This window comes from Lethenteron reissneri, chromosome 10 (assembly GCF_015708825.2).
Source record: "Lethenteron reissneri isolate LAM-NWPU_2019-01 chromosome 10, ASM1570882v1, whole genome shotgun sequence".
NCBI classification, from domain to species: Eukaryota; Metazoa; Chordata; class Hyperoartia; order Petromyzontiformes; family Petromyzontidae; genus Lethenteron; species Lethenteron reissneri.
The window spans coordinates 2,895,409-2,907,022 of NC_083788.1; the positions used below are offsets into that span (position 1 = coordinate 2,895,409).

General features: G+C 48.0%; 1 protein-coding gene across 1 annotated transcript; it reads left to right on the forward strand.

The window, feature by feature from the left end:
• Positions 1-1,509: 1,509 nt before the first annotated feature.
• On the forward strand, positions 1,510-11,410 carry LOC133340711 (ubiquitin carboxyl-terminal hydrolase 36-like). Its single transcript, XM_061549101.1, has 15 exons — positions 1,510-1,522; positions 3,119-3,304; positions 3,634-3,759; positions 4,848-5,024; positions 5,329-5,529; positions 6,078-6,296; positions 6,369-6,471; positions 7,045-7,112; positions 7,349-7,419; positions 7,889-7,962; positions 8,218-8,326; positions 8,661-8,801; positions 9,345-9,445; positions 9,596-9,747; positions 9,946-11,410. The coding sequence occupies exons 1-15, from the start codon at positions 1,510-1,512 to the stop codon at positions 10,458-10,460; spliced, it is 2,256 nt and encodes a 751-aa protein (XP_061405085.1). The 3' UTR covers positions 10,461-11,410.
• The last annotated feature ends 204 nt before the right edge of the window (positions 11,411-11,614 follow it).

Consider the following 11,614-nt stretch of genomic DNA (forward strand, 5'->3'; position numbering starts at 1 on the left):
ACGTAAGGGACCGTGGTGATTTACAGCCAACGTCAGTTGAGCGTGGACAATTAGACCCAAGCCGAAACATAACATATAAAAAATCATGTAAAAAAATTTTTCATGATAGAATATAGTATTGTCATCAGTATGCCATAAGTATACCAAGTGTGCAGTCGATACCACATTAGGAAGTGGGTTAAAATTGAGTTACAAGATTTGAGGATACGACAGCGATGACAACGACGACAACGACAACAATGACAACAAGCGTGTAAAATTGGAATCATCGAGAGTACTCTATATGAATAAAGCGCGCTATCTAGCATTTACCGTTATAAACCTTTTTCATGTGTAGTACCCTAGTAATTACCCTGTAATCGGGTAATTTGTATGGGGTAAGGGTAAAAGGTAGGCTCTTGCTTTTTACCTTACCTGCTAAAGGGTAAAAGGTAAGGGTAGAGTAATTGTATTGTGGTAAGGTAGAAGGTAGGGTAAAGGTAGGCTCGTTGTTTTTTGTTTTTAACTTTTACCTTACCTTGCCGAGGCCTCGGGGAGGTGCATGGGTGGGCAGAATTCCGGATATGCACGACAGACAGACAGACAAATAATCCCTGGTGGGCAGTGTGGAACCTGTTGTTCCTACCTGTATAACACTCTAGGCAACTAAGACTCACACACACATACACTCACTCTCACACTGTCAAACTCACACACACACAAACTCTCACACTCTCAGACTCACACACACACACTCTCACAGTCTCAGACTCACACACACATACACTCACGCTCAAACGCACACAGACACTGACATCTCACACTCTCAGACTCACACACACACTCACCCTTACACTCTCAGACTCACTCTCACATTCTCAGACTCACACACACATACACTCACTCTCACACTTAGACTAACACACACACACTCTCACACTCTCAGACTCAAACAAACACTTACTTTCACACTCTCAGACTCACACACACACACTCTCACACTCAGCGTGGCGTTCGGGGGGGGGGCAGTTGGATGAGTGGGCATGTTTACCCTTCCCCCCCACCCTCCCCGACATCGTCAACCAATCGCGGCGTTGCTCGGTGTTCTGTAAGGAGGGGATTGCATGAGTGGGCGTGTTTACACCCCACCTCTACCAGTGGCCGCCCCGCTCGGCGTTTTGGGGGGGGAGGGAAGTTGGATGATTGGGCGTGTTTACCTTCCCCCCACCCTCCCCGACATCCTCAACCAATCGTGGCCTTGCTCGGCGGTCGGTGGGGGGGGGGCATGGGTGGGCTGCATTTTGATGCACGACAGACAAATAATCCCTGGTGGGCAGTGTGGAACCTGTTGTGCCAACCTGTATCAACGTTTAAACTACTCACACCGGCTTGTGCCTGCCCTCACAGTCGGGCATATTTGCGGAATACACCACGCTGCCGTTGACCCTGGCCATTGACCGTTACTACCAGCTCCCTCCGCAGGAATGTGTTTTGCTCGAATTTTTGGCGCCCCACTTAACTTGGGGCCCCATGCGGCCGCCTGGTTCAACTTCATGAAGGGGTGGACGCCCCTGTTCAGTTACAATAACTTACTGGATTCTGAATTGATGTGAATTAAAAAAAGTGAATATTGATTATTGATCGCAAGGGAAAAGGTCGGTGTTCACTCATTTTAACAAATGTTCACCGTAAGTGCGAGCAAAAGTCATCAAAGTGAAACTGCACTGAGTTCAAATTCAAAGCAGATTCTGCTCCTTTATTTCAATTTCTATTGGAAGTAAAAAAAAAACCTATTATCTCGCACAAATTAACTGAATAGTTTATTTATTATTCAATAATAGAGGGTGTCAAAACGCAAAGATAAAATACAAACACAGGGGATATTTAGGGAGAACATTGATTTTTCGTCTCACAACAAACGAATAATTAGTCACAATTTTAATCTAAGCCTATCAAGAGGAATTTAGCATATATATAAGCTGGGTTGGAGGTGGAAGAAGAGCGCCTTGACAAAATAATTTGCATATCAATAGGAATTTATCATATTTATGGGAAATGCGTAGGAGGTGGGCTGGGGGGTTTCAAAGTCATATTATGCCCATTCATTATGCAGGATTAGCAGCATCAAAGGGAGGGGGTAGGGGGTAGCATTAACATTCCCACCCTTTGTTAATGCTACCCCCTACCCCCTCCCTTTGATGCTGCTAATCCTGCGTAATGCATGGGCATAATATGACTTTGAAACCCCCCAGCCCACCTCCTACGCATTTCCCATAAATATGCTAAATTCCTCTTGATATGCAAACTATTTTGTCAAGGCGCTCTTCCCCCCCTCCAACCCAGCTTAAAAAGACGCTCCAAGCCTGGGGTTGTCATTCAGACTCTGTCTTCTCGACAGACCTGTTCTTCACCTGAGGACGGCTGCTTGCGTTGTGGCCGAAACGTCGTGAGAATTATTTTATGTTTTATTTTTATTATTTTATTACTTCCCTTCTACGTGACTTTACCATACAGTATACATTAATTACACATTATTATTATTATTATCTGTAATTAATGTAAAGAACCAAAAAGATGAATCCCTGCAGTCACGAAAGCTTTAAATCGAAATATATACTGTATGATTAAATATATAACAGGTGACGTTTCAGGCACTGGCCCTGCTTCAGAGCACGTCACAGTTAGTCCTTCATGACGTCGCTAATAAGAGGCTGGCCCAAAAATCAGGACACATCGGGTTATAATTGTGTTAACAAATAACAGATTGTTATTTAGTTCAAGATTAATGCACGAATTATCTTTTGAAATTAAGTTAATATCTTTAAAAAGTTTACAGCTTCCTTCTTTTGCATACGTAACGACGAACTGAAATCGTTCGTCTTTAGTCAATGGCCCCTTCTTCATAGACTATTTGGCGAGTTAAAGTGAGCTTGGGGTTCCTTTAAAAATAGATTATGTTTATATATTTGAGACATTTGATGCAGGTTGTCCATCGGGTCGTGGACTAAAATTGTATTTCTTTTGGTGATAAAATAGTCCCACGTGTGTTGGGATCCAAGTCAAGATGGGAGGAGCAATTGTCGATGTTTTGACTACGTTGTGTGGCAGGACCCAACCACGACTGTGGCGTGCGGAGCAGAGGGCACCTCGTCCGGCAACGACCTCACGGTCTTGGCCCCCACCTCGTCCAACGAGGTGCTGGCGGCGGCAGACGAGAGGCTCTGCTCCCAACCCAGCTGCCTTCCCCATGGCCTGCCGGAACCCTCCCCGGTGCCAGCCACAGCACGAGAAAACATCAGCGTGTCTGTGCTGCCTGCACCCCAAGGTGAGTGTGCGACCACGCGACCTCGTGGCCTCTCGTTAGGGTGGCGGCCACCAATGCATGGGCCGCTGTGGAGCCACTGCTGTTGCCGTTCACGAGTAACACGAGGAGCTCAAAACACCTATCAGTCAACGTGACAGGCGCATCACATTTTTCGCTACCTTGAGATTTAAACTTTAATGTGGAGCAACATCTTTCTGGTTAAGAGTAGCAGCACGGGTGCTGCTGGCTGGGGCTACTGAACAGTGCCATGTTAAACTTTCGTGGGAAATGTAGAGCCGTGTGTTTGTCCGAAGTACAAAATGTGATCGCTGTGCTCCTCCTTCTTGCAGATGATGACCCCCGCGAGGGATCCCGCGGGGCTGTGCCCGGGACCCCCTCCCCGGATGAAGCCCGAGGCGCGGCGCGGGTCGCCGTGCCGGAGCTGACGGGAGCCGCGCAGGCGGCGGCGGGGCCGCGTCTGGGGGCGGAGCCTCAGGTGAGGGGGCGGGGCCCCGGGTGGCGGGCGGGGCGGGGCCCGCTGGCGCCACTCAGCCAATCACAACGCTGGGAGTGCACGAGTGGGGGGAATTGTTACAGGAAAATGATAGGCGACGTTTCAGATAATGGCCCTTCTGCAGAGCACATCACATCAATTACATAACGTCGCCTATATAAAATTGCCCCAAAAGTCAGGACACAGAGTTACCGTATTTATTTGAACTAGTCAAAGAGGATGTTATCAAAATTAATGATAGTTAAATTGTTAACTTTAAGAACAAATAATGAGAACTATGTAATGTCAGTGTTAAGATAAATTAAGTAACCCTGTGTCTTAACTTTTGGGCCAACTTGTATTTTGCACTCCTATGATGTTTGTGTTGTTCGTTGTTGTAACATTCTTACCCGCCCCGACTGGACATCTGTGAAAAAGAGCTTTATAGCTCATCGGATTCCTCCCGTATAAATATTCTGACTTTGATAAAAACGTGTTTTACATATATAAAGTATTCTTAAATATATAAAAGCGACGTTTCAGTTAATGCCCCTTTTTCAGAGCACATCACAGTTGGCCCTTCATGACGTCGTTTGTAAGAGGGTGGCCGAAAAATCAGGATTAGTGTATTTATTTGAACAAATCACGGAGGATTATTTAGTTTAATTTTAACAAATGTTAAAAATTAATTTGATTAACATGAATGCTCGATTTATCTTCTGAAATGCATTTATGACCTCTTTTAAACTACAGCTGCCTTCTCTCTCGCATGCATAACAACAAATTGAATTAGTTCATCTTTAGTCAATGGCCGTTCTTCATATAATATTTTACGAGTTAAAGTGAGTTTGGGGTTACTTTAAAAATACAGGTGTATACTGTAAATATATTTTTGCTTCTGAGACAATTCATGCAGATCGCCCATAGGTTCATGGACTAAAATTGTATTTCTTTTGGTGATAAAACAGTCCCGCGTGTGTTGGGATCCCAGTCCAGATGGGAGGAACAATTGTGGATGTTTTGACTACGTTGTGTGGCAGGACCCAACCACGACTGTGGCGTGCGGAGCAGAGGGCACCTCGTCCGGCAACGACCTCACGGTCTTGGCCCCCACCTCGTCCAACGAGGTGCTGGTGGCGGCCGACGAGTGGCTCTGCACGCAACCCTGCTGCCTTCCCCATGGCCGGCCGGAGCCCTCCCCTGTACCAGCCACAGAGAACATCAGCGTGTCTGTGCCTGCACCCCAAGGTGAGTGTGCGATCACGTGACGTCATGGCATCTCATTAGGGTGGCAGCCACCAACGCAAGGGCCGCTTTGGAGCCACTGCTGTTGCCGTTCACGAGTAACACGGGGAGCTCAAAACACCCAGCAGCCAACGCGACAGGCAAATTATATTTTTCGCGAACTTGAACCTGACACTTAAATGTGGAGCAAAATCTTCGTGGTTAAGAGTAGCAGTACGGGTGCTGGCTGGGGCTACTGAATATCCACGCCAGCCCCATCGGCAGTGCAGCGCTCTGCGATGACACCGGCTTCCGACCCTTTGTGCAGAGGAGGACGACGGCATTCCGGCGGCACGGCTCTCGTTGTTTGCACCGGAGCGGCTGAACCTCCGGTGGGAGAGCGACGTCTGCAAGGGTGCCGGCCTGCGCAACCTGGGGAACACCTGCTTCCTCAACGCCACGCTGCAGTGCCTCGCCTACACGCCGCCGCTCGCCAACTACCTGCTGCTGCAAGAGCACTGCAGCACCTGTAAGTACCCTCCCCCCTGGCACTCTCGTTTACCCATGGGTTAGGTTATTATGTCAGTTATTTTGCTGCGATACATTTTCCACGTGATAAGCCACTTCGTTGAGCCATCATTTGTGGTCCAGGTCGCTTCTGAAGAAGCTAATAGCTCAGTGGGCTTTATCTGGGAAGATGAAAAAAAAGTTTAGTTTTATTTGTAGATTTTTAAAAGGTGATTTGTTTACCTTTCCAATACTTTGTACTCTGATCGTTTTTTGTATTGTTTGGTGTTGTAATGTTCTGACCCAGTGCCCCTACTCGACATTTTTTAAACAAAACCTCTTAGCTTATCGGATTCCACCAGTATAAATATTATGATTTTGATAAACACGAGCACATGTGGCGATAATTTTTAATAGGTCGGACAGATGTGATGCAATTGGTACTTAGACGCAACATTCATTGCGATTGTTGCTGGTGCCAGGATTCTAGCCTTTCTTGTTACTCCCCAGCTGGGCTGAGTGCAAGTGGCGTGCGCTGACGGATTGTGCCACCTGTGCTCTCGTTCGCAGGCCAACAAAGCGACTTTTGCCTGATGTGTGTCATGGAGCATCACATTGTCAGCACGTTCAACAACTCGCAGAGAGTGCTGACACCCAAGGTCATAACTAAGAACATCACGCGTGAGTCCCAATACTACGTTCACACTTGCACTCGCAGGAGAAGTTATCCCCCGCGATCTTTCTCCATCTGTGTTCCAAGTCCTTTGCACCACTCCTTTTGCCATATATGTTGGGGAGCTCTTTAAGGATGTCATCAGATCCTGTACCTGTCACTTTGTCCCCATGTCCATTTCTCTGCAGGCATCGCCAAACACCTGCGCATTGGGAGACAGGAAGATGCCCACGAGTTTCTGCGATACGTGGTAGATGGCATGCAAGCCTCATGCCTCTATGGCCACAGCGAGTGAGTACTGCGCGCCAGTCAACATGCGGCAGTCGTTCTGCAGTTTGGTACCTCACGGCTTCCTCTCGGTTTTCTGCACGATTGTACTTCAACGTCTGTGAAAAGCTACTCACACTTTTGTGTGAACACCTGGGAGATGCAGAGGACCGGCCCTGCTGACACCACGGTTCTTTCACCTTGGCCCTGACGTGGGCCATCTTTTGTTTGTGCATTTCACATTGCCGATAAATATCGGGAAATTGATGTCTCGATGTGCGGTGTCCCCGTGACGACATTCCTCGTGTTGACGAGCGGCACGTGGCACGCCGAGCACAACAAAAGCGCCGGGCAACAGCACCGCGTGATGGCTGCCAGCTTTCCCCCAGCTCTGTGGCTGTTCCGTGAAGGTGGCTGCCCTGTGCAGACGCGACCACGTTTGGTTGCTACAGAGCACGCGTTGCAGTGCTGAAGGGAAAGAGTGAATCGACAGCTCGGGCAATGGTGCAACTCTCACACACGTGTGTGCATCCGGTAAAGGTGTTACTACTGCTGCTGCTGTAACCACCGTGTGGTGTCGTTCTCTGTGACTGGCAGGCTGGACAGATACACGGAGGCTACCACCCTCATTTACCAGATCTTCGGGGGTTACCTTCGATCACGTGGTGAGTTGTGCGCACTCCTCTAGAAACTTGTTCACCGCGAGCAGCAAGTGCACCATCACAGTGTAGACGTGCTCGCGTCGCAGCGTTTGCACACTCTCACGCACGTGCAACACAGAATAACCTTTTACCAGTTGGTGAAAACTACCAATTACCAATGTCAGTGGGGAGCGTGCATTTAGTTTTACTAAGTAACATGTGACGTCCCTTCCTAATGCGTGTGTGCTTGTGTTTTGCAGTGGAGTGCATGCAGTGCTGCAACCACTCCGACACCTTTGACACGTGCCTGGACATTGCACTCCATATTAATGTAAGCAATGACGAAGCCATCGATTAACAGTTATAGATCTACGTACGGTGCGAAATAAGTTAAACGTACATACATCGCATACGTGAACAACAACCCCCATTCGCCACTAAGTGGTGGTGATGTCACCACGGTGCTTGTGCCAGCCTGAGTGCACTTTAAGGCCATATGAAGTGTCGAACGCCCGCTGGCAGGTCACGGGACAGACCCAGGTGCCATGGGTTGACCGAGATGACTGGCCGATGCACCACCTGTGCTCCCTGCTGTGCCAACATCCACCACACACACGCCTACCTGAATCAGCCACTTAACATCCAAACACACTGCCGGTAGCGTACGTGATCTCTTTTTTTGGTCGTACGATTTCATACAAGATGCGGGTTTTCAGAATTACCGTCACAATAACATTCTGCAGATGTTCATGGAATGCTTCTTAGAGTCCTCATTTGCGTTTCACTCTGTCGACCAACAGAACTCATCAGATCTTGTGGAGGCATTTGAAGAGTTTTTTAACAAGGAGACGCTGGACGAATACACCTGCGGAATGTGAGTTGGGCATCGTGTGTTGACACCCTGGAATCATTTGTAGCTTCAAAAGTCTGCAGATTAAATCAAATTATAATAAAATATTTTAATAAAATTTTATGTAAATACATTGAAAATAACTTACAATATATAATAAAAGTAACAATTTTTTATTTTAAGAAATTAAGAAAAATTAACAAACAACAAAAAGAGAGTAGACTTATTGTTTAAAGTTGGGTAACGCGTGCGATGGCTGGCGTTGTTGTTGTCGTGCAGGTGCTGCTGCAAGGGGGAAGCGACGAAGACGATGGCTCTCCACCGCCTGCCCAACGTCCTCACCGTCTCCATCAAGCGGTACAACCTCTACGGCGTCAAGATCAACCGGGTAACGATTCTGCCCCTCCACATCGTTCGAATTAAATTACTTAATGACAGCCCTTTGTCAGTTCAACGCTGGAGAAAATGCCTCTCCATGTTGGAATAGGTCCGACAGATAGACTCGCCCCCCGTCATGTGACTGTAGAATTTCCACCACTTGCTCAGGGCTATGAACAGGAGATGAGCACCGTCTTCAACGCTCAAATTAGCGAGACATCACGTCACTTTGACGTGTAACTTAGATGGTGCCCATCTCTGCTGCCCACCCCACCACCCCTGCCGTTTCCTCTCCTAACATTTGTCTCTGTGCACTGCCTCCCCCTCCTGTGCGCTGCCTGTAGAACATCACCTACCCGGAGCACCTGGACATGCAACCCTTCACCTCAACGTCTCAGGGCGAGCCCGCGATCTACTCCCTGTACTCGGTGCTGGTGCACAAGGGAGCCAACTCCAACAGGGGTCATTATTATTGCTACAATAAGGTAATTCCATTCGTTACTATCAAACAAAAACAACGCACATCTGCAATGCGCCCATAATGTTACCAATGTCCGATAGGGAAGAATAATTAAAAGTCTTGTGTATGTTCTTGCGTCTTGATGCACTCATGCAATTTCTACTTAAAGTGTATACTTTATTTGTATTTAGTGACTTCCATAGCATTTCTACACTTTGCACTCCAATCGGTGTTGTATTGTTTGTTGTTGTTGTAACTTTCTGACCCGCCCCGACTGGACATTTGTTTAAGAGCTTCGTAGATCATCGAATTCTTTCAGTACAAATAAAGATTCTGATTCTGATGAAATTGGTCCAAGGTCATCCATGCAGTGATATATTCAGGCAGATCGTTTCGTAACTTCAGCACCATCACAGCAACCGTAGCACGCTCTGACAAAGGGGTGATGCTCTTTACGAACTTGTTGTCTAGAGTGTGTATTGCGTGTTGTTATTACATCAACGGAGGAATCTGGGTGCAGTTGTGTAAACATTGTAACCAAGTGTAGCTGTGCTTTGACTGTGCGCAGATCAGCGATGGACAATGGTGCTGCATGAACGACTCCAACGTGCGGCACGTCGACACCAAGGCTGTGATGAATAAGCAGGCCTACGTGCTCTTCTATATTCGGTAAGTCACATTCTCTCCCCTCCACTTTAACCTGCACTTACAACCGTCCCCCAGACCAGCTCACTGGAAAGATATTGTCTTGTGCGAGCAGCAGTGTCTCCTTTAAAGGCAGGTGTTAACGGTTTGCGACGCGTTGGTGCGTGCATGCAGGTCCCCAGAATTGAACGCGCCGCCAGCGGAGAGCTACTGCCCGCTGGAGCACGTCAAGGCGACGTCCTGGTCGTGCCTTAAGCGGCCCCACTCGGCGAAGGAAGACCCCGGACCCAGTTACCGGACAGCAGCTCTCCTCACCGGCGCGCAAGGTAAAGGATGGATTGGAAACGCCGTCCTGTGTGCGTGGAAATGCCCAGGGAGAATGTACACCCTGACAGCGCATCATTTTATATTAAGGGAATGGTGAAGTACAGCGATCTTCTTGTTTATACTTTAGACCGGTTTTGTTTCATTCTCCCAATGTCGAGCGGTTTGGACTTTAGCGCCATCATCTTCTTTATCTCCAGAAACCCAAGATGTCGGACCGCCCCAACGGGAACAACTGCCGGAGCCACTGCAAGTGCGACGGCAGGAACAGCAGCAGCAGCAGCTACCGGCAACGCCAGACACGCAACAGCCGTTGCCGCTAGTCCCAGAGCAGCCACCACCACCACCCCGATCTCACAGCAGCCGCTGCCATTCCACCAGCAACCACCGCCAGTCCTACAGCAGCCACCACCACCACCGCCGCAGGTCTCATAGAAGCCGCCGTCAGCACCACAGCAGCTGCTGCCACCGCGTGTCCCACAGCAGCCAGTCCAACAGCAGCCAGTCCAACAGCAGCCAGTCCCACAGCAGCCAGTCCAACAGCAGCCAGTCCAACAGCAGCCACCGCCACCAGTCCCACCACAGCCACCGCCACTCTGGTCGCACAGCAGCCACCACCGGTGTAACAACTGGCACTCGCCCCACCAAGATAAGTCGCTGGTTAAAATCCATGATCACGTGTCTAACCTCTTGCTTCCCCTCAAGATCAAACTAATTTTGAGAGACATTTTACGAAGGCACCAGGCAGAGGCTCACCATGGCGTCGCCCGCCCCCCAAAATGTATTCATCGCCGGCTCCACCACCAGCCTCTGAAATCACTTGAACATCATTGGAATCACCTTAGACTCGACATTCTCACTCGACGACCACATTCTCAACACAATAAAGAGCTGCAATCACTAGCTCAAGGCCTCATGCACGCCCGTCCAATGCTGACAGCCGTCCGACGAGATAGAAAACATTTAAAGCAACTCTGACCTCACAATCCACGAAGAAAGAAAATATTTTTAAGTTCACTAGGTTTGCTTTCTACCTGATGACGATTGCTTGTGTTGCAATCGAAACGTCGTATTCTATTATTTAATTTATTTATTTTCTACGTGACTTTACCGAAAGAACCAAAGAGTATTTACACTATGAGACCTCCTTTACCAGTGGCAAAGGAGGTCTCATAGTGTAAATGCTTACCCCGAGCTCTCAATACTCTGATAGTGTGCTGTTTTTGAGTTGTACGCCTTTTGGCGTCTTCTGGTCCAACACCAATGGAGACTAGGCTCTAAGAAAAGCTGTCTCGGGTGTGGACCAATCAACTTCAAGGACAGTGCATATCATTATCAAAGTTGTTTCTTTTTATTTGCATTTTGACTGCTTGTGTTGTGGTTATTGCAAACATGCCTTGTATAAAGGTGTCAGTTTTGTACCAGTTTAAAGGGTAAAAACCTACTATAACCAAAGAGTAATTCATGCAATCACGAAAGCTTCAAATCAAGTTTTAATCCACGAAGACTTGAAACACCCAGCACGAAAGTGCTTAAAATCACGCCAGCCATTCTGGGAAACAGGAGCCAAGATCCATGCAGGCGGCACCAACCCATTATGTCTTGGGGTTGATGTTTATTCCCTGGCCAATCGTCAAGAGAGTTGGCACCAGGAACGTCATTGTGATGGTGACCGCCAAAATGAACTGTCCCATTACAAATGAAGACCGAGATTGCATCCTCCGCAACGCGAGGCCGGAGTGCGGTCTCAGTGAGGTCGTGCAAGGTATTCCCGTACGGTTCTTGTCTCTGTTCATGTAAAATGCGGGGCTTTTATTTTGCGTTGTCTCGGGGATTAAAAAAGTAACCGCTGTTGCAAAGTATTTATTT